Source organism: Vombatus ursinus, unplaced genomic scaffold, assembly GCF_900497805.2.
Source record: "Vombatus ursinus unplaced genomic scaffold, bare-nosed wombat genome assembly UNPS02014841.1, whole genome shotgun sequence".
In the NCBI taxonomy this organism is placed as follows: domain Eukaryota; kingdom Metazoa; phylum Chordata; class Mammalia; order Diprotodontia; family Vombatidae; genus Vombatus; species Vombatus ursinus.
In genome coordinates this window covers 15,904,966-15,929,456 of record NW_020954619.1, presented here as the reverse complement: position 1 = coordinate 15,929,456, position 24,491 = coordinate 15,904,966, and the positions used below count along the sequence as shown (strand labels likewise).

At 35.2% G+C, this 24,491-nt stretch overlaps 1 protein-coding gene across 1 annotated transcript in view; it reads left to right on the top strand.

The window, feature by feature from the left end:
* Positions 1 to 24,491, top strand: part of ANKEF1 (ankyrin repeat and EF-hand domain containing 1) — a 51,616-nt gene that overhangs the window by 20,663 nt on the left and 6,462 nt on the right. Inside the window, exons 6-8 of the mRNA XM_027840433.1 lie at positions 18,632 to 19,454; positions 22,475 to 22,701; positions 23,919 to 24,085. Of these exons, the coding sequence (XP_027696234.1) occupies positions 18,632 to 19,454; positions 22,475 to 22,701; positions 23,919 to 24,085 (1,217 nt within the window). The remainder of the gene's footprint in view (positions 1 to 18,631; positions 19,455 to 22,474; positions 22,702 to 23,918; positions 24,086 to 24,491) is intronic.

The window sequence follows — 24,491 nt, the reverse complement described above, 5'->3', positions numbered from 1 at the left end:
TTATAATGGAAGGGACAAGTCTATATATAGATATAGATATAGATATTTATTTATGTGTGTGTATTTTACATGCATGTAAAATATATAGTCATGTGTATATGTATACGTATGTTTATATACATATATGATACATATATGTGTATGCATTTTATTTACACAGAATAAATATGAAGAAATTTACATAAGGTTGTAAAATAAAAGAGCGGGAATAAGCATCTGGAGGAGTCAAGAAAGACTTCATATAAGGAATTAAGCATTTTGTTTTAGCCAGTGTTTGACAAATAGTCCAGAACTTGAACATTGATGCCTTATAATAAAGAGGATTTTTTTTTGGTCCTATTTCATTTTCTAGACTAAGTGTCCACCATAGTTAAGTTGATATAGAAAGTGCTAGACAGTTTTTAGAAAATGTGCTCAGAAAATAGTAGAGGAAAAAAACCCTTCCTGGATTTAACTTTTACCAAATTAACATTTCCCTTATCTTCTCATTTTCTACATTGTTATTCTCAAATATTTCTACTTTTTCTGGTATTCCAGTTTTCTTAATGAAATTTTTCTTTCTGAAAGCTAAAAAGTTTGCCCTAAATCAAGTTTCTACATCACTTGACATGTTAACTTATATTGCGATTTAATACAAGTAAACCTGGATCAAAATGTCCTTTTATATGTGTATGAAAAGATATGAAGGAAGTAAGAAGCTGAGAGTCTAACATTCTCTTGTTCACAGGCCTTGCCACCTTGCTGCAGGAGGCAAAAGAGAGAAATATTTCACAGAATCCCAGATGGTATTTTTGAGAACCAGCAGTCTCAGGAATGTTAAGTTAGTTAGTCAATAGACATTTATTAAGTATCTACTCTGTGTTAGGAACTGTGCTAAGTGCCAGGGAGGCAAAGAAAGGCAAAAGACAGACAGTCCCTGCAGCCTCAAGTATCTCACAATCTAATGAGGAAGACAGTATGCAAATAACTATGCATAAATAAGCTATATACCAGACAAATAGGAGATAATCTACACAGGGAAGGCTCTAGAATAAAGAAGGATTGAGAGAAGCTTCCTGTAGAAAGAGAGCTTTTAGCCAGAAGACAGATGAGCAGGGAGAGAATTCCAGGCATGGGTGGACAGCCAATGAAGTACCTGGAGTCTAGAGATGGAGTGCCTTGAACAGGAATGTTGATCATTCTAGATTTTTGAAGGTACAATTCCAATATAAAGCCTTAAATGCACTGCTGTTTTTTTTTTAATAATACCATGAATTGCAGAAATTGTTCTGTTATCACTTCTTCCTGTGGATCTTGGAAGCCATTATTTTATCACAGCAGCATAGTACCTGACATAATGTTAAACTCTCATTAATGTTGGTTAACTGACTGGTGTGAACCAATTTTCAAAATGGTTTTATTTTTCTCATTTCTTAAGAGTCTCACCTTTTTATCTGCTTATAAGTGAAGCTCTACATAGATTTTTAGGTATAATGAATCATACTAGGATGTAAAAAAATTGGTCATAGAATCTTCTGAAAATTATATGTTTGAAACCATTAAACATACAAATAAAGTGTAATGTTCTTTATAATTCTTTGTACTTATAGATCCATGACTATTTCTCAAAATGTTTTGGTAGCTCACTCCACTGTTTTACTAAAAAATATTTTAGGGTCATTATTTTTATTTTCTACTCTTCTCTTTTTGAAGATAGTAGTTACAATATAATAATCATAATGGCAAAATACTTCCCTCACAATATAACTCGTAAGCATCTCAGGCATAATTTGAACTCAAGTGTCCTGATTCTAGTTTTGTGTAGACAATGCCATATTATCTTTCGATATGAGTATCTTTTGCTCACTTTAGAATTTGCTTTTTCATTCATTCTGAGATCTTTGAAGAATGTCCAGTGATCTTAAGGGAAAAAGTTTAGGCCATGAAATTTGCATTCTCCCTAAAAATATGATTTTTATTGCTGTGGATAATCCCTCCATCAAGGAAGACCATACCTTAGAAGAGGTAATTGAAAAAAAAGTATTTACCTTGTTTCCTACAACCAAATAATCCATTATCTAGTATCTAGCCTTTTGTGACAAGCCCCCTCTAGGCTCAATGCATAGCTTGATTGATACTCAGATGACAGACACAGAGACACAACTTATTATTACCAAGACCATACCTGAAGTATTTCCAGCTTGATAAGAGCAGCCAGAGCTAATACATCCCAGGAATAGCTGTTAAGAATTCAGAGCCACCTCTATATCACAATGAGCCCTTGAAGGAAGACTTTAGTGGATGAATAAACAGCCTACTGCAGTAATATGTGAACATTTATTATGAGGGTACTAAGAATTAGACCATTTTTAGATCTATAAACTTTAGTATAAGAATGTGGTGGCCCTAGCAAGCTAGGCAGACTGAGTTGTCAGTAATCCATTATGTTACAGGAACTACTAAGCATGCTTGTAAAACACACTCTTACTCTCTTCCCTAGAGGGGTGGATTTCTTTCAACTCCCTCCTTCCTTCTTCAGGAGTAGAATTTTCCTTTTCAAAATTCAGTACAGCAAGAATGACTATATAGACTTTATTTTTTTCTTTTTTTTCTTATCTTTTTTATTTGAGACATGATAAAACTTAGATATATAATAAGAAAAGAAAAAGAAACATTGGAAACTTAAATATAAAATAAGAAAAAACAAAAAAAAGTCATATGCACAGCAGAACATAGGAGAGGATTCAAATTATATAGCGATAACTTTTCATTTCAAGAAAGCCTGTATATTAAATACTGTTAATTATGTTGAAAGCTGTCCATCTTTTCTTTGCTTCCTTGTAGGTTTTCTTTTGTTCACTACTGTACACTTTTTACTTTGTTCTTTTCTCCCCCTCCTTCCCCCCTACCCACCACCACAAGGCTACAGTTGAGCATTGGATATATTTATATATAGGTATTGATATATGCGTACATATGCATATACATACATACATACATATATATACATATTCTTTCCCTAAGAGAGTCTACATCTAATCTATGATTTTATGTTTGTGCATATCTCTTTATTTTTCCTATCTCTCTTAACTCCTCTACTTTACTTCTACATGCTACCTTACCCTATTACTTAACCTACCATGACTCCAGCAATATCTCCCTTGTCCTCCCATTCCCCAAAATCTAGAACCCCCTTCTATATTCCCCTTTTACCCTATTCCCAGACCCTGCCCTCTAAAGATCCCTTCTTTATCCTCTTCCCCTCCCTACCCTTTTAGAGTTTTATTTCTTTCTAAATTTAGACGACTTTTATACTCTTCTAAATGTGTATGTATTTTCCCCTCTTAAATCCATTCCCAATGAGAGTAGATTTCCAGATCTCCCCTATCTGATTCCTCTGTATTGGTTCTTCCTCTTGCACCTCATTTGTAAAAGATAATTACTATTTTAGCTGTCCTTGAATGGTTGTACTTTTTGAAGTCATATCATACTCAGATCTACCCCAATCTTTCTTAAAAGCTACCTAATTACCAGTAACAATCTTAAACATAGATTTTATATTTTTCACACATAAAAGGTAAACATTCTATACTTATTTAATCCCTTGTAATTTGGTCATTAGTATGTACTTTATATTTCTCTTGGCTCTTATATGTTAAATCTATTGAGTTCAAGGTTTTTTGTTTTTTTGGTTTTTTTGACAAAGACCTGAAAGTCTGACAGTTGATCAAATGTCCATTTCTTTTTCATTCAGAATTATGCTTAGCTTTGCTGGATATAATATTTTTGGCCAAAAGCACAGTTCTTTTGCTCTTCCATATACAGTGTTCCAAGACCTCCGATCTTTTAGTGTCACCACTGCCAGGTCTTGTGTGATTTTAATTGTGGTACCACCATATGTAAATTGTTTTTTTCCTTATTGCTCATACTATTTTGTCTTTGATCTGGGGGTTTTGAAATTTGACTATAATATTCCTGTGAGTTTTCCTCATAGGATCTCTTTCAGGTGGTGATTGGTGGGTTTTTTCTGTTTCTACTTTCCCCTTATGTTCTAATGCTTCAGGACAATTTTTTAAAAATTATTTGTTGTGTTGTTGTATCAAGAGTCGTTTTTTGATCAGAACTTTCAGGTAGTCCAATTCTTATATTTTTTTTTTTGATCTGTTCTCTAGATCCATTGTTTTTCTTATGAAATGTTTCACATTCTCTTCTATTTTTTCAATTCTTTATATATTTTTTTTATTTCTTCATCTCTTGTAACTTTGCTGGATTCCCCTTCCCCAATTCTGATTTTCAAGGAGTCATTTTCTTCCTTAAGATTCTGGATTTACTTTTCTAATTGGTTGACTTTCTTTTCATAATCTTCTTGTTTTTTCTTGTATTATCCTTATTTTATCTTTTTAGTTTTTCCTCAGTCTCTTTCATTTGATTTTTAAAGTCTTTTTTAAGTTCTTCAGTGAGTTCTTTTTGGGCAGGTGACTATTTGATAATACTCTTTGGGGTAGAAGAGGGTTTCTTTGCTTCAGTATCCTTCTCTGAAGACAAACTCAAATCATCTCTATTCCCATAATGACTCTATGGTTGGATTCTTTCTCCTTTACTTATGGTTTTTTTTTGGTAATAATTTAGTTTTTTATAATCACTTCTAGTCCTGAGGTGTGGGAGATGGTGCCTCTAATCCTCTTCAGTTCACCTTCTGAACTTGATCTCAAACCAAGACCTCCAGCCTCCGGTAAGTGCCCAAAGCAGAGGCATCCCCGCCCCACTGCTTCTGCACTCCCCTGGCATGTGCTGGTCTCTTCTCACCCAGCCCCCTCTCCTCAGCACAGCTGCATCTGGTGTTCCTTGTAGAAGAGGTTCCCTCAATCCTCTCCAAGTCAGATGTCCACCTACCCTCACTGTTGCTGGGTTAAAAGTTCCTGTGGCTGAGGCCAAGGCAGCCTCCCAAACCAGCTAACCCCAGGGCTTGAAGCTTGTGGTTTAAGCAGCTGGCTGCCTGTTGTTGAAGTGGACCCTAGCATGGAGGTGTTTACTCTTCACAGGGAGGAAATCTTGTTCAGGATTTTTCTTCAGATCTTCTCTAATTGTCCCAGGAGGAAGCCTCTTCTGCCCCTACTCTTATTTGTTTTCACAGCTCTATGTTTGCCCAGAGGCGCTATTGTATCTCTTGTAGAGGAAAATCTTGAGAGCTTGAAATTTTCTGACCTACTCTGCCATCTTCCCAGAATCCTCTCAACTATGCAGACTTTAAAAGTGAAAATGTTTACTCAGGCTTTGCCTGCTTCTAGTCTAGGTCTTTCTGTCTATTCCTGTCTCAGAAGGAATCTGGCCTCAAATATTATTCTCTTTTTCTTCTAATTTACTGTTCTTTCAATGTGGTTTGTACTGATGATTCCAGATTAATTTTATAAAACTTCAATACTTGAACTTTTCTCCCTTTCAGGGTGTGTTTTCTTTCTATTCCGAGCCTCACCATTAGCATTCAAGTGAGACCTGGCACAATATTTGAATGGTCACTTGGGTTGTAGTTCATTGCCACATACATATTGAAAACACTTAAATTAATACTGTTTAGAAAAAATAGTTTTAGAGAAGTGCACCTGGCCTACTCTCAATCTGGATCTCTATTAGAAAATTGGTAAAACAAAGGAGAAAATGAGGAACATAGAGGAGTTGAACTCAGTGTCCCAAGAAAACATAGAAAGAAGTCTTCAAGGCAGTCTCATGAATAGCCAACATTTCTACATCTCAGATGTCACAGGCCTTTTCTGCAATTCTTGTCCTGGCACCTCAAGGTACCTCTTACCATTGGGGGAGTCTCAAACTTGAAAGCTGACAATATCAGAGTTAAGCATATAGACTGTGTCTGGGGCTACTAAAGCTATAACCTCTGGTCTTCTCTACCTTTGGCCAAGGTCAAAGACTTAGTAATTTGGAGCATTTTTTTTCATATGGTATCAGTAGCCTGGGTTTTTTTTTCCCTTGAGAGCTGCTTGTTTATATCTTTAAATGATTTATCAATTGGAAAATTGCTCATATACTTAAAAATTTTAAATACGTACACATATATATATATATAATATATATAGTATCCATATATTATATATGTATGCATGTCATAATAGTGAGAACTTTATCAGAGAAACTTGCAGAAAATATTTTTCTCCATTAATCATTTCCCTTTAAATCTTTTTTTATTTATTTGTTAAAAAAAATTTAAATATAATTATCTTCTGTAATCTTTGCTATCTTTCATTTTGACATGAACTATTCCCCTATTCCTAGATCTGATAGATAATTTCTTCCTTGCTCCTCAAATTGGTTTAATATGTCATTCTTTATGTCTGTGCTATAGAACTGTTTGGAGATTATCTTCATATATGGTGGAAGATGTTGGTCTGTACTTAATTTCTGCCACACTGTTTCAGATTTCCTAGAAGCTTTTGTCAAATTATCAGTGCTTCTCCCAAGATCTAGGATCTTTGGGTTCATTAAACTCCAAGTCCATTAACTATTTGGTTTATTTGCCTCTATATATTGTATCCCCAATCTCTTCTACTGATCAATCTATTTTTAATGAGTACCAAATTGTTTTGATTATTACTGCTTTGTAGTATAGTTTGATTTGGTACTGCTAGATTCACTTTTCCCTCATTTCATTTTTTTTCCTTGAGATTCTTGACCTTTTTTGGAACCCATATGAACTTTGTTTTTTTTTTTTTAGTCTGATTTGATAATTCTTTGGCAGTTTGATTGGCACGGTAATGAATAAATTAATTTAGATCGTATTGTCATTTTATTATATTGTCTTGGCCTAGTCATGAGAAATTAGTATTTCTCCAATTATTTAGAAATGTCTTTCTATAAAGGCTTTTGTGGTTGTGTTTATATGGTTCCTGTGTGTGCCTTGGCAATTAGACTCCCATATATTTTAGACTTTCTGTATTTAATTGGAGTTTCTGTTTCTATCTCTTACTGCTTGATTTTGTTGGTAATATATATTAATGCTGATAATTTGTTTGGGCTTTTTATATCCTACAAATGTGTAGAAGTTGTTTATTATTTCAACTATTTTTTTAATTCTTTAGGGCTCTCTAAATCATCTTATCATCTATAAAAAATGATAATTATTTGCTCTTTACTTATCCTATGCCCTCAGTTTCATTTTCTTGTCTTATGACTATAGCTAGCATTTCTAGCACTATCTGAAATAGTAATGGTGATAATAGATATACTTTCTTTATGCCTAATCTTATTTGAAAGGCCACTAGTTTATCTTCATTACACATAATGATGGAACTTGGTTTTACATAGATACTACTTATCATGTTAAGAAAAGATGCAATTATTTCTGTGCTTTCTAGTGTCTTTTTCATAGGAATTGGTGTTAAAAGGCTTTTTGTAAATTTATTGGTAAGGTTATATTATTTTTGTTCTTATTAATATGGTGAATTATGTTTATAGTTTTCTTGATATTAAACCAGTCCTGGATTTTTGGAATAAATTCAAACAAGTTATAGGGTATAAGCTTTGTGAAATATTACTGTAGTCTTGTTGCTAATATTTTATTTCATTTTGCATTGATATTCATTAGTGATATTAGTCTTTAATTTTCTTTCCCTGTTTTGATGCCACCTGATTTAGGGATAAAAATTGCATATTCATATTATAGAATGAATTTGTAGGATCCCTTTTTTTCCTTAGTTTTTCTAAAAAGTTTTGTGGTATTAGAATTAATCATTCTTGAAATTGAAATGTTTTGTAGAATTTGCTTATAAATTAATCTGGTCCTTTTTCTGTGTGTGCATGTGTGTGTATATGAGAAAGAGAGAGAGAGAGAGAGAATGAAAGAGAGAGAGCTCATTGATTGTTCAGTATCTCTATTCTGAGAATAGATTATATAAATCCTCTATTTCTTATTATTTTAATCTGGGAATTTTTAAAAATCTTAATCCATTTCACTTGGATTATCAATTTTTGGTGTATAACAGAGCAAAATAGTTTCTAATAATTTATTTTATTCATTGTTAATTCTTTAAAAAATTTGATTCCAGTAAATTAATTTTCTATCTTTTAAAAAAATTCAATTAACCAATGATTTGCCCATTTTATTCTTTTTATACAATTCCTTGTTTTATATATTATTAATTTCATTTTATTGCTTTCATTTGTAAATCTCTTCTTTGATTCTTAGGATTTCTATTTTGGAGCTTAATTCAAGGATTTTTAGTTTGTTGATTTTCTAGGTTTTTAAAAACTCAGTTGCATAACCAATTTGTTGATTTGCTTTTTTTTTCTTGTGTCAGTGAAAGTGCTTAGAGATATAAACATTCCCATGAGTACTTCTTTACCTACAACTTCAAAATGTTAGTATGTTCTCTCAGTATTATCATTTTTAAAATGAAATTATTGTTTCTATGATTTATTTTTGACACACTTATATTTTAGGTATGAGTTATTTAGTTTTGAGTTAATTTTTAGTGATTTTTTTCATTGGTCCTTTATTAAATATAACTTTTATCACATTGTAGGCTATACAAGATATGGTTAATATTGCTGGCTTACAGCATTTGTTTTTCATGGTTTTATGCCCTAATACATGGTAAGTTTTTATGAAAGTACTATGTAGAGCTGATATACATATATGTATATATGTATGTATATTGTGTATATATATATGTTACACATGTGTGTATATATATATATACACACACGTATATATACTTTTTATTCACATTCAGTAATCTCCAAAACATTGTCATATCTCAGTTTCCTAAAAGTCTATTCAGGTCTTTACTGGTTTTTTGTTAGATTTATCTAGTTCTGAAAGGGGTAAATTGAAGTCTTTCATTATTACAATTTTACAATCTATATCTCCCTGTAAGTTATTTAACTTTTACTTTAAGTATTTAGACTCTATTGCATTTAATACATATATAAATATATGTATGTAAATATATTTACTATTGATATTAATTCATTGTCCATGATGCCTATTAGTGAAATGTAATTTTCTTGTTTATGTCTTTTAATTTTGTTTTTGCTGTTGTTTTGTCTGACATCATTATTGTTACTCCTGCTATTTTTACTTCAGTTGAAGCATAATTGATTTTGTGCCAACTCCTTATCTTGACTCCATTAGCAGCTTTCTGTTTCATATAAACTAAAACATGTATTTATACATTTGTAAACATGTCTTTGTAAACGATATGTTGAATTTTGCTTTCTAATCCATCCTGCTAGCCTTTTCCACTTTATGAGTGAGTTCATCTAATCCATATTCACAGATATTATCATTAATTGTGTGAGATATTATCATTAATTTCTGTCCATCCTATTCTCTTATACTCTTCCTTTTCTTTGTTTCCCTCTCCCTCCCTCCTTACTAAGAAGAAGAGTTTGGTGCTCTAGGTTTGTTTCAGTTTGCTTCTGATTCTCTGCCCTTCTCTTTGCCTCACTCAGAGAACAAGCATAAACTCTTAAAATTTCTTTCCTTTTAAACCCCTCATGAAGAGCCACCCTCCTTAATTAGTTTATATTGCTCAGAATTGACCCCTCCCTTAATCTGCCATCCCTCTTACTCTTCTCCTCCACCTCTTCCTTCTCTCTTTTCTCTCCTTTCCCTTTTGAGTGAAATGTATTTCTGTAGAGAGTGAAATTCAAGTGTCTCACATTTTCCCTACCCTTTCATTCTGTTTATACATACTTTTATTTTTGTACCCCAATTATGTGAGATAATTTCTGTTCTCTTCCCCCCACCCCCAGTGTATTTCTCTTCCTCTGCCTTTCCATTCTTCTTTTATGATCATTGAGACATAACTGAACTATGTTCAGGTACTCTCTCTTATTAGGATCCTTCTATGACTACTGATAATGATAGAATTCAGAGAGGATATATACATGATCTACTAATATTAGAATATTGTCTCCTTTAGTCTCTTATGATTGTTCATTCATATTTTTTTATATTTCTCTCAACTCTTATGTTTGCATTTCAGTGTTTCTAAGCAATTCTGGTCCTTTTATCAGGAATTCATCAGTCCTCTATTTCATTAAAGGTCCATTTTCAGTAGCCTCCCAAGTGTGAACAAAGAAGGACCAAAGACAGTAGTAATCTGCAAGATTCTATATCCAAAGGAGTACCTACAAGAAAGATTGTGGGTGGCCATAAAGCCCAAGGATATGTAGAAACTCACAGCATGGTCTTTGGCAGGGTTGGGGAGAAACAGCAACTGGTGTTGTATCAGTGCTATGTCAGTGTTCAAATTGGGATAGCCCTGGCACCAAAGGGCTCCAAGTTTCCTCTGTTCCCAGCACTCTTTGTTCTGATGCTGTAGAGAATCGTGAAGTTACAGCATCCTAAACCTCATAGATCCAAGGAAAAGTGAATCCAAGGAGCAGGAGGTTAGTGCAAGAACCTGAGTAATTCTAGGCAGCACCATATAGGGCCAAACATGTCACATAAAAATCACTGCAGGGACCTCAGTTCAGGAAATAAAGATGGAGAGATGAATAAAAACACTGACCAGTATTAAAAAAAACTATTATAGATTTAGAAATATACCCAAAAGAAAGGAACAAGATTTTATTAAGTACCCACTATGTTCTTGGCACTGTGCCAAGTGCTTTACAAATATTATCTCATCAAATGATGAGATTATTACTCCCATTTTACATTTGAGGTAACTGAACAAACAGAAGTTTAAGTGATTTTCTCAGAGGCATAAAGCCAAGTAAATTTCTAAGACCAGATTTGAACTAAGGTCTTCTAGACTCCAGTCCTAACAAGTGCTCTATCCACTGTGCCATCTGGCAATTTTGTAACAAATACAAGCAGTGACTCAAGATGGGAAAAATATTTTTTCCACAAATACTACATGAATACATAGAAGAAATGAAGAAAGAAACAAAAAAAAAAACTCTAACGAAAAGAATTGGAAGGAAAATAAAGAACTTAGAAGAGGAAGAGATAAATCTTAACCATGTAATAACTCCCTTTAACCTAGAATTGACCAAACAAAAATCAATGGGTCCATGAAATAGGAAAAAAAAATTGTAGAAAAAAATCAATATTTTGTTACTAAAAGAAAGCATAAGATATCTGTTATAACAAACAGCTTACCTGGAAAACAGTTCAAGGAGAGATAATTTAAAAATCATTGATCTCTTGAGAAACCATGATTTAAGGAAAACAAACAAAAAGCCTGGTTGCTATTTTTTCAAAAAAAGTAAATGAAAACTCCCCAGATCTATTAGAACCAGAAGGCAAAGTGAAGATAGAAAGAACATTGATTACCTCCTCAAAAAACCCTAAAAGAAAAATTCCCAGGAATATCATAACCAAAACCTAGAGCTCCCATGTCAAAGAAAAATACTATGACTCCAAAAAGAAACATGTCAAGTACTAAAGAAACACAGTCAGGATCATATAAGACCTGGAAGCTCCTACTAAAAATGAGAGGAGATTTTCAAATACATTATTCCAAAAGTCAAAAGATTAAACTTATGAGCAACAAGAGACTTCCCTGAAAAGTTTTGTGTATCATCCTATAGTAGGGGGGAAGTGGACCTTTATTGGAATAAAATATTTTCAAACATTCCTGATGAAAAGATCAGAGCTTTGTTGGAATTCTGGAATATGAGAGAAACATAGAAAGACAAAAGATACTACTTCAGAGAATCCTGAGTAGTAGGAACTGAAGCAGAGTGAAGTGAGCAGAACCATAGAACAATTTTTACAAGGGCAACAATATTGAAAAAAAAAACACTCTTGAAAGAATGCAACTGTTCAATAATATTGAAAGAATACAGCTTTGAAAGACTTAAGAACCGCAGTCATTATAAAGACTAACCATGTTTCCAAAGGACTCATTAATGTATGTTTTCTAACCTCCTTACATAGACGTAATAGAACCAAATTACAGAAAGAAACATAGCTTTTTGGACATGGCCATTGTGTGGATTTATTTTACTGTATTTTTTGTTGCATCGGGTATTTTGTGTGTGTATGGAATGAGTTTTGTTTCATGTTTAAATGCAAAATAAAAATTAAAGAAAATAAAAGCTCACATTTTCATTCTCTCTCAATGTGTGGAGTCTCTACTTTTTTGATCACACCTGGCTTTTTTACCCCATATTTAATATTGAAATATAGTATATAAATCTACTGTGGAAGAAATCTATAATTATATATATTATCATATATATAATTATATTATATATATAATTATATATAATTAATAACTCTATCCAGGATTAAAGGCATGCCCATCAAGTTTGCAGATGATGCAAAGCTAAGACTAGCTAACATATACTATCTGAAAGAGTAAGGATCTAAAAAGATCTTGAGAGAATAGAATATGGAGCTTAATCTTAGAAGATGAAATTCAATAGGGATAGATGTAGATTCTTATGCTCAGGTTAAAAAAAGAAAAACTTCATGTGTACAAGACAGCACTCTGAAAAAGATCTAGAGGTCTTAGTGAACTGCAAACTCAATGCAAGTCATAAGTATGATACTGAAATCAAAAAAGCTAATGTGATCTTGGACTACATTGAAATGTTTCATTATTAGGAATAAGTAGGTAATGTTTTCAGTTATTTTAGTTGTGTATGACTCTTTGTGACCCCATTTGGGATTTTCTTGGCAAAGATACTAGAGTGAGTGCTTTGCCATTTCCTTCTCCTGCTCATTTTACAAATGAGGAAACTGAGATGAACAGGGTTAAGTGACTTACCCAGGTTCACACAGATGGTAAATGTCTGAGGCTGAATTGGAATTTAGGTCATCCCGACACCAAATCTGGCTCTCCACTGCACCACCTAGCTGCCTCTTGAATGTAAATAGATATAAGGTATTGAGAGAAACAAGGCAAGATTTGTATGAACTGATGCAGAGTTAAAAAAGCAGAACCGAAAGAATAATGTATTCACCATTACAACTATGTAAATGAATACAACACTAAAAAGGATAGAGGAATCTTGATCCTGGAGAAGAAAAGACTCAGAGAATAGATGGTAGATGTATTCAAGGATTTGAAGGGCTGTCATGTGGAATCTTGATTAACTTGTTCTTTTTGGCTCTAGGCAACAGAACCAGGAACAGTGTATGGGGAGCTGCAAAGAGGCATATTTAGTCCTGATACCAGGGAAAATTCTTAATAACTGGAACTGTCCAGAAATGGGACAGCTTTGGGAGAAATAATATGTTCCCACATATTGGAGATCTTTAAGTAGAGGCTGGAAGATCACTTCTTGGGGATAATGTAGAGGTAATTCTTTGAGGGGGGAAGGGTATTAGTAGCAATATGTCACCATTGAACTCCCAACACCAGTTGAGACTGGTGTGTTCTTTTTATTCCCATTTTGCCTTTTAGTTATAAGAGATCTGAGTAGTTTTGTGTCTTCTCGAAATACAGTGTCAAGGCTCTTTTTTTTTTCATGACTTTCAGATATTGTGAAATGATTCTTAAATTTTCTTTTCTTGATCTGTTTTCCAGGTCAGTAGTTTTTGCTCTGAGATACTTCACATGTTCTTTTTTTTTTCAATGTTTTGGTCTTGTTTTGGAGACATTAGCTTTTCTTTGATCCATTCTAATTTTCAAGGAGTTTTAGTCAAGCAAGACTTTTATAACTCCCCTACCAAGGTATTAATTCCCTTTCCATTTCTTTCTTCCATAGCTGTTATTTCTTTTCCAATTTTTCCCTCTAGAGTTCTCATTTCACTTAAATATAAAATCATTTTAAATTCTTTTTTTAAACTCTTGGTTCATCTTTTTCAGTAATTATAGTAGAACTTGTACCCAAGCTCCTTTCTCTTTGAAGCTTTGTAGATGTTTTAGATTCATTCTCTTCGTGTGTGTGTGTGTGTGTGTGTGTGTGTGTGTGTGTGTGTGTGTTTAATGAGTGTGCTTATTCTTCTAGGCTACTTACTGATGTTGAACTTCGTGTTAGACCTGGGCTCTGCCCACTTTTGGAAGGAATGTGTTGTTGAATTTGTATCTTCTTGGGTCTTGTTATTGTTCATTTGAGGTACTGAATGTTGTTTTATTCCAGAATCTCTGGATTCTGGGTATCTCAGGCTGGGGACCTCCAAGCTTTTAAAGTTCCAGAGTGGTCTGAGGCTGGCCTCCTATTCTGAGGTCTGAAATTTCCTGACCTGGTTTTATTACTGAACAACAGAATTGTGGACTTGTTCTATTTTGAGTTTCAGTAGACTGCTGATAGACTCAGTAACTATTAGCTAGATAGAAAGTGCTTCTGGTTCTGAGTGACAAAACTGAAGGCTTCCCTTTGATCTAGGATTCTTGTCCTGGACATTTCGCTGTAGGCTTTAGAGTGAGCTTGTGGCTAAAACTTGAGACCACACTCCACTCCTGGAGTCAGTTACACAGCTGCTGCTTGCTTCTGATCATAGGATCTGTGACCACACCTTATTTTAGACCACTACCCCAGGTGCAGTTCCTCTCCCAGTTTACCCTTGACCTGTGTCTTGGAACTAGGTAGTAAAGGTCAGAACTATCAGGTGACACATCTTCCTGTGACCTTCACAAGGCCAAACCCCTCTGTGTTGGTCTGAAACCTTTTCTTGGAAACTAGGTGGTACAGTAAATAGAATGCTGGACCTAGAGTAAAAAAGACCTGAGTTCAATCTCAGATATTTAGCAACAAGTGTGACCCTGGGAGACTCACTGAACTTCTGTTTGCCTCAGTTTCCTCACTGTAAAATAGACATAATAGCACCTACCTCACACGGTTGTGAGGATCAAATAACATAATATTTGCAATGTGCTCAGAACAGCGTCTGGCATATTTTGTGTTTAGTCAATCATGTCCAACTCTTTGTGATCTCATTTGGGGCTTTCTTGGCAAAGACACTGGGATGGTCTGCCATTTATTTCTCCAGCTCATTGTACAGAAAAGAAACTGAGGCAAACAGGATTAAATGACTTGCCCAGGGTCACACAAGTAGTAAGTGTCTGAGGCCAGATTTGAACTCAGGTCCTCCTGACTCCAGGGCCAGCACTCTATCTACTGTACCACCTAGCTGTCTGGCACATAGTAGGTGCTTAATAAAATGTCTTTTTCCTCCCTTCTTGACCTAGTGTACAGCCTCAGCCCTCTTTCAATCCCTATGTAGTGAGATGAATGAAAAGCCCGAGAGATAGAGTTTCTGGGTAATTAATAATCAACTTATTAAGTAGGATGGCTGGTGATCAATAAAGTGATAATCAATATTTTCTCTTGGTAACCAAAGACAAAACCATGGAGATCACTGAATGCTTAAATACCTTTGCCCCAGCAGATGGAAATCAACCCCGGTTAGTGAAAAACTAATGAGGCAGGATGGGCATATTAATGAGGACGATGGATAAGTCTTCAGGTCCTCCTGCTGAGTACATGGCTTGATCATGAGACTCAGCCACCTCCAGCAATCTGCACAAAGGATCCATTTCTTCCCAGATCACTGTTGGTTGGTTTTCTCCTTCATGACCTGGGTTACCCTAAACTCCAATGGAGAGGGGTTCAAGGACATGGGCTTAATGTTTTGGGGTTGGCAGTCACCTAAACTATATTCTGTTTATACTGTAAACAGAAGAAAGATCTCCTGGTTGGGTGGGATCTCATCCAAGATCAAGGGGCAGGTTTCAGGAAGGTTTGGGCAATGTCATCTATCAGCCTTGTCCTTCACAGACTGGCTGAATGACCTACAAAGGCTAGTCCCTGAATGAGGAAATAAAGATAAAAATCCTTAATCTTAATTTAATAATTGGTAATTAATATAATAGGAGAAATATCCCTCAATAGGAAAACCTCTTTCAGCCATTCCTGACTAGATCCCAGTCTCTGTAGTTCTCTCTCTCTCTCTCTCTCTCTGTTTCCCTATGCCCAATATCACTGGGAATTTTTTTTATTTCCTTGTCAAGAGTTTATCTAGTGCATTTTCTAGATTTTTGCGAAGGAATTGTGGGGAGAGCTCAACCCAATTTCATCATATTACTCTGCCATCTTGGCTTACCAGCTATTATTGATATATTTTGTTTTGACATCACTGAAATTTCTGCCTGTATTGCTTCCCCCTCACACACACACCCAAAAAGCCATCTCATATAAAGAAATATTGAAAAGAAAAAAGAGAGAGAAAATCAGCAAAATTAGTAAATACATTGAGAATATCCAAAAATACATGTTCTGCTCTTGTGGACTTTTCACCTTGAAGGAATGGAGGTATTTTCTCTTATCACTTTTTTGGGGGCCATATTTATTCTTTGCAATCTGAGGCATTTACTTTTGATTGTTTTGTGGTGACTGTTCTTTCTTTTACATTGTTTAGTCATGTAGACTGTTTTCTAGCTGCTTACTTCAATCTGTATCAATTCATGTAAGTCTTTCTGATATTCTGTATTCAGTATATTTGTCATTTCTCACAGCACAGCAATATTCCATTATATTCATATACCACAATTTGTATATCCATTCCCTAATAGATGAGTATCTGCTTTGTTTCCAATTCTTTGCAATCACAAAAAATGTTGCTATAAATATTATATTTGGAAATTTTTTTTTCTTACCAGTGAATTCATTAAATTATAGGCATACCAGTGGAATTTCTGGGTCCAAAGATATGGACATCCTAAATATTTTATTTGCATAATACCAAATTGTTTTCCAAAATGGTTGTACTGATTCACAGCTCCACCAACAATGCACTTATATGCCTATATTCACACAATCCATCCAATATTGACAATTCCTATATTTTTTCATCTTTATCCATATGCAGGGTGTAAGGTGAAGCCTCAGGAGTTGTTTTGATTTGCATTTTTCTTATTATCATTGATTTGGAACATTCACATGGTTGTTATTAGTATATGTGATTCTTTTGAGAACTGCTTATATCCTTTGATCCATTACCTATTGGGGAATGGCTTGTAATCTTATGTATTTCTAATTACTTTCTATTTACCTTGGATAGCAAACCCTTATCTGAGAAATTTGTCACAATGGTCTTTATTCCTATTAAATTCTCCTCCTGTACTAGATGAATTAAGATTGGGCAAAACTTTTTTAATTTCATGTAATCAAATTTATTTATCTTTTCCAATTGCCTCTTTCCCTTGTTTGGTTAAAAATTTGCCTTTTAGGGGTAGCTAGGTGGCACAATGGATAGAGCATCGGTCCTGAAGTCAGGAGGACCTGAGTTGCCAATTGCCTAAAAAGAAAAGAATTTGTCTTTTACCCATAGTTAAAAAATAAATATGATCTACTTCTCTTCTCATTTGTAATGGTGTGGTATCCTTAATATCCAAACCCTAAATCCATTTTAATTTATTGTGGAATGTTATCTCAAATGTATCTCAATGTGAATGTATCTCAAACTTAACTTGTCCAAAACAGAACTCATTAACTTTCCCCAGTGAACCCACCCCTCTTCAGAACTTACTTATCTATGTTAAGGGCATTACTATCCATCCTATCACCTAGGTTCACATCCTCAGTGGTCATCTTCATCTCCTCACTCATTCCATATATCCAGTTAGTTTCTGAGTCCTTTCTTTCTCTCACCATGATACTTCTTGCAAATCTCCACTTCTCTCCACTTGTGCAGGTGTTACTATAGATTAGGACCTTCTTGCCATATGCCTGGATGATTGCAATAATCTCCTAATTGGTCTCTCTCCTTTCTAATACATCTTCTACATAGCTGCCTAACTGATTTTTCTGAAAAGTGAGTCTGACCAAGTTATTCTCCTACTCGATAAACTATAATAGCTTTCTATTATCTTTAAATCTCTGTTATCATTCCAACTTTATTATACATCATTTCTCTCTGCACAATATAGTCCAGCCAAACTGTCCTTGATATTTATCATACATGACATGGCATCTTCAGTCTTCAAATCTTTTGAAATCTCTCTTTTCTTTCCTCCATTTTTCAGAATCCCTAGTTTCCTTCAAGTGCCACCTTCTACATGAGATGTTTCCTCATCTTCCCCAGTAGCTAGTGCCCTCCCCTTTCCCTAGAGCTATCTTGTACCCATTTATATCTATTTTGTATACACCAATAGATTTTCATGTTGTCTTGCTGGCTAGACTACAAGTTCCCTGAAGGCAGAGACTTTGCCCTTTTATCTTTATCTTCATAGTGCCTAATTGAGGACTTGGCACATGCCTCATCTTAGCATGGAGGTGCTTGTATTCCCAAAGGCTATCTCTGTCCTACAAAATTGGAAAGCCTGCAGTAAGTGAAGGGCTTAGATATATCCCTATGAGAATATCCTAGTTGAGTTTGGACAGATGCCCATCACCAGGTTGGTGGAAGGGTAATGAAGAGTTATTATCACAATTCAAAAAGACTGTTTACTAAGGCATAGAGGGGTTGTGATCTGAATCAGAGGAGGGATTACCTATATTGTTGAAATGCTGTTTCAATTCTATAAGAATTGAAACCTGTATTATCCCATTTCTATATAAATGTCGTCAGCACTGTAGAAATAGCCATTATGATTATGTTAGACAGAACTGTAAGTATAAACATGCAATAATTGCTTGAATAGTGTTACAAATTTGTTTTGTAGTGCTTATAGAACAACAGCAAAAAAACCATTCCATGTTTTGCCCAGTTAGTAAAGAAATATGTGGGTTTTTTTAGGATGTGACCTAAAATGGAAGAGCTTAGATCACAAGACACCAAGAAATGTTGCTAAAGAAGGTGGCTTCAAGGCGGCATCCAAAGAAATACGCAGAGCTGAGAGAATTGCCAAAAAATTAGCCAAGCCTGGAGTGAAAAATCCAAATCCACCCTGGGCTATCAGATTACATGACTGGTCTTATGAACATGAAAAAGAATTGCGAGATGCCTTTGCTCCTATGGACCGTGGTGATGGAACTCTGACTAAAGAGGACTTTGTAATGGTGCTTGAAGAAATGCAGAACTTAGCAAGCAGTGAAAATCTAGTCACTATTGCACAGTGCCATGAAAAGAGCCGAGGAGCAGGTGTTAACATTAATGAATTCTTTAAAGGGACCAGATATTTGCAAAAGTCTTTTGTGCTGGGATCCTATGGGCCCAAGAAAAAGAAGAAGGGAAGGGGCAAGAAGGGCAAGAAAGGCAAGTTTGTCCTTCCTCTTCCAGTCTGCTATATTCCTGACAATGTGTTTCAACGCCGAAAAGAGGGTGGGCCACCTTATTATATGATTGAAACTTACCAAAACATTACAGACTGTAATAGATTTAATCAAGATCTTCCACCCAGACATCCCATTCAGGATGATTCTTCCTGGTATATTGATGACCCTGGAAAAATATACTGCAATATTAATTATATCACTAAATCTGGAGATCTGGCATCCCTGAAAAAGGCATTTGAAGCAGGAATACCAGTAGATATGAAGGACAGGTTTTATAAAACTCCATTAATGGCCGCATGCGAATGTGGAAACATAGATGCTGTGAGATTTCTTCTTGAAAGGGGGTATGTTGCTTTATTTGGTGAAGCTTTTTCTGGTCATCATTCTTCAAGATCAAAAGAAATTATGATAAAGATTAGAGTATCAATAATTTCACTGTAGAATTTGACTAGTTTCCCTAAAAGCATCTTGTTTTTTTCGGTTCCAACTCCCTGCTGGACCTCCTCTGGGTAATTGACTAAATTCATGAATACAAGAGATCCCTTCAAATCCTTTTGCTCTCTGAAGATCTAGAGAGCCTGCAAAACCAAAGGAGAATTTAGTTCTGGACTTCTTTTGTTATCAATAGGTAGTCTGTGGCTTCCTCTGCTGTGGAACAGTAGACTCCCAGCATTCTGGTGAAGGAATATGCTGCTTGTTGGAAAGACCTATTCCCTACCCCATCCCACCCCATGCCCCAGGATCCATGTAGCAGTAAGGAGGCCAAGCAGCTAGACCATCAGGTTTCCAGACCATCCCCAACCCAGTTAGTTAACTGTCGGGACCACTAAGTGGTATGGGGAAGTCCCTTCTGGAGATGTCTTTTTTTTTTTTTTTGAGACACTCCAGTCAATTCAGACAAGATGTAGACTATGTTTTTCTCTCTCTCTAAAGCACATCTTTTCCTTTCAACATAGTCCCTCCCTTCTGTTTACTTGAATGAAACTACATTATCCTTGCTGACTCCTAACATGGCTTTTTAATTTCAAAGATGCTAGTAGAGTGATAAGTAGGGTCCTTGGGATCCTGCTTTATCTTCCTGGGGAGATAAAAGGAGGGGGAAAGAAGTATAGTAACATATAGTGAAAAGAACACTGTATTTGGATTCAGAGAACTTGGGTTCAGATCCTGACTCTTCTAGTTACTAGCATCATGACCTTTGTGACATCAAATTCTGAAGTTGAACTAGACAATCTTTCAGGTGGTCCTTTCCAGCTCTAAAGCTTATGACTGTCTGATATGAAGTTCAAATGACAACCCTCTCTCAGACATTCTCTGGTACGTGGAATTAGTAGATAGGCCAGAGGGATGACAATAGTTTCATTTATCCATTCTGCACTTAGGGATATATACCCAATATATGTTGACTAGTTGCTGTGTTTTCTGCTGTATGATTTTGGGAACTAAAAGTATGTGAAGACCCTGATACTCACTTATAGAGTACAAGTGGACCACCTCCCACTCCTTCTGGTTGTCCCACTGAGCTGGAGAGGCATTATATAGTGAGAGATTGTTAGTTCATTGTCCAAAGACCAGACTAGGAGTTAAGTTTCTAGGGGCCCATCACGAGGCTGGCTCTAGGATAATGACTTTGGGGTACATAGCAACTCTAAAAAGTCTATCTGCTATATTCTAGGGAAACTGTGATCTGTGTTAGTGAAGGGAAGACCCATACCCACAGAAACACAGCTTCCTGAAGTATTGAAATAAGTACTTTCGGAAAATAAAATTTATTCATACCCTACCTGCCTCACAGTTGTATGGTGAGATTCAGCTGACACAACAGACATGAAAGAGCTTTGGAAAAGATAATAGTCCTGCGCCATTGATGAAAAGGGTAAAGAACTGAATGTGGAGGCAGGAAGGTCTGAGTTCAAATCCTCCCTCAGACTCTAATTAGCTGTGTGGCCCTCATTGCTTACCCTCTTTTAAATCTTAGTTTCCTCATCTATAAAATTGAAATATACTACACCTACCTCACAGGGTTGTTGTGAGGATAATGTCAGCTGATATGTATAAAACACTTTGAAAACTATAAAGCCTTAAAGACTCATAAGAATGTTTATTATTATTATTGCTTTGAACCCTTTATATATTTGACTTTTGTAACTAAAATACTATCATTAATAACCACAGAAACATTCAGATATATTTATTAATGAGTTAATTTTTTCATGGAGAATAACTTCATTGCAGACCAAATGTAATCTATTTGACAGTGACCTTTTTGAGAGAATGCAGATTTGAAACTAAAATATTATGCTTAGGAGTAGACATAACAAAGAATTATTTTTTTTTAAAGTAGCAGTGTGTAAGGAAAAAAATATTCAAAACTGGATTGTTCGTACTATGGGTTTCCTATGAGCTCTGATTTACATCTTTATCTGTGTATGTATGTATATATGTATACATAAATGTAAAAATGCATGTATATGTGAGCATTCACAAGGATATGTATATATACATTTTATATGTAATGTGTTATATGCATATATGTATGTGTATATACACATATACATGTTTACATGCATACATACATACTTGAAGCAATTAGTGGCTATACGGTGAGGTAAAAAGGAACACAGACTTCAAAGTCAAAATAACCAGTTCTAGTCGTGATTTCAAGACTTACTGGCTTTAAGACTAAGAACAAATCTTTTAATCTCTTGCACCCTCAGTTTCTTTATCATATGATGAGAATAATAATATTTGTTTTGCTTGCCACTTGGGGTTATTGTGAGGAAAGTACTTCATAAATTATAAACTGTTATATAAACATGAGCTGTTACTATTTTGTCATGTAGCAATCTTGAGAATAAAGACAAAGGCAAATAAAATAAAAAATTAAAAGTAGCTTGTAATACAGAATACTTAAAAATCACAATGTAAACTATAAGTCCATCAAAATTTGTGGCGAGTTATTTCACTTTAATCACAACTTCCCTAGTTTGAAGACATTTCATAAAAAGTGGATTAAATAATGTTGTTGTTATTCAGTCTTTTTAGTCGTATCTGACTCTCCTTAACCCCATTTGGGGTTTAATTGGCAAAGATACTAGAGTGGTTTGCCATTTCCTTCTCCAACTCATTGTACAGATAAGAAACTGAGGCAAATAGGTTAAATGACTTGGCCAGGGTCACACAATTAGTGTCTGAGGCTGGACTTGAACTCAGATCTTCCTGACTCTAGGCCCAGTGCTTTATCCAGGGTACCACCTTGCTACCAGAGATAAAATACTATCTTGAATGTTCATCTTAAATTTAGAGAAAAGTAACTTGAAATTAACCTATTACCATTAATTAATGCAACTTTTTTTTTTAATAGGGCCAATGTTAATGAAACGGATAATTTCCTGTGGACTCCACTCCATCATGCATGTCATGCAGGTCAACAGGATATTGTTGAACTCCTTGTTAAGAATGGAGCCAGGATAGATGCACCTTCAATCAACAACTCAACACCTTTAATGAGAGCCATTGAAAGCTGTAGGCTGGATACTGTACGATATTTAATTGAATTAGGTGCTAAATTTCAGGCTACAAACAGAAAAGGTATGTTAGAGAAATGAATTTGGAATCAGAGTTGGGCATAGCCAATCGCATTCAAGACATCTAGTATTTTATTGCTGTATGGCTGTACTTCTGAAGCTTCTTGGCCATGGTTCCAAACATGATCACATAAAATTTCTAGCTTCATCTTATAATCTATAAGAAGTGGAGACTAAAGTTTCAGTACACTCCAGTTTCCTCCTAAAGGGTAATAAAGGATTGACTTGAGTAGGGGCCATTGTTGACTCTAAGAATACAAGGGAAGGCCACCTGAGGTATTCCGCAACACAAATGAATATAAATCAAAATTTAGGGCCAAGAGTTTCCTGGCAACAAAGGCCACATGATAAATCTGAAATGCTATTATTTCAGATCTTTTTATATGTGAGAGTATTAATAACTCCGCAAGCATAGAGAGAATAAAAAAACACTTACTCTTGTTTAGGAAATGAGTTGTTCCCTAGTTACTGATAGTCTGTAACCTGTTAAGCTCTGTAAAACTAACACAGATGAGATGAGCCAATGCAATGTTGGGTCAGCAATTGGGTGAACAGCATGCATTCACTGCATACATGCAGTCACCTCCATACGCGCACACACACACACACACACACACACTCACACACTTCTACCCCAAGCTCGGTAACTATGTAGCCCAGATATAGTACCATTCATTTTAGGGAAGTCAACATAATATACTGGAAAGGGCATTGGATTTGTAGTCAGAATTCATAGGTTTAGATTCCCACTTTTCCTAGACCTTACTCAAGGGTCTTAACATCTCTTCGGCTTACGTGGTTTCTTCATCTGTGAAATGAAAGGGCTTTGACTAGGTTACCTCTGAGGTGGCACCCAACTTCAACAGTCCATGATTCTTTGGGAGAAGGCAGCAACCATAGTTAAAAGGTACAGAGTGTGTAATATGTCAATATTTATAGCCTCCATTTTGGAGAAACCTCATCAAAGAAATGTCAGGGAAAGCAGAAAAAAAAAAGGAGGAGGGAGGAGTAGAGTTAGTTGTTTTAATGATGCCAATAAGTGGTATTTTAAATGTATCATAATTTTAGTAAGCTCATGAAGTAATGTAGTGTAGTAGAAAGAGATCCTGAGTGAAGAGGTGTGATCATTCAGATCACCACACACACACACACACACACACACACACACACACACACACACACCACACACACTTGCCTTGACTGCTGTCATTTTTTAAACAGGACATAATGCTTTGGATATTGCCAAAGCCTATGCTGACTACAGAATAATTGAGTATATCCAAGACAAGATGGACCGTTTGCCAAAAGCAGCAGAACCAAAAGGAAAGGGTAAACCAAAGCCACCTCCTAAACCTGCAACTCCAGCTAGTGAAGCTCATAAAGAAGAGGTAAGAAAAAAAAATATGTACAAGTTAAGTGACTTATCACCCTAGAAGAATTTGTACAGTATTAAAAATATTCTTTAAACAATGCTTGAGAAATACTATATGTAATGAAAATTTCTAATTGTATTGAAAATAGAACAAATAAAAATATGTCCAGCTTAAGAATGAAGAATTATGGGGCAGCTTGGTGGCACAGTAGATAGAGCAAAAGCTCTGGGCCTTGAGTTAGGAGGACCTGAGGTCAAATATGACCTCAGAAACTTGACATTTACTAGCTGTGTGACCCTGGGCAAGTCACTTAACCCCAATTGCCTCACAAAAAAAAGAGTGAAGCATTACTGGAAATCCTCAGAGCAAACAGAAACTATATCTCTAGCTAGATCTTTATACATAAAATGGAGAAAATAGT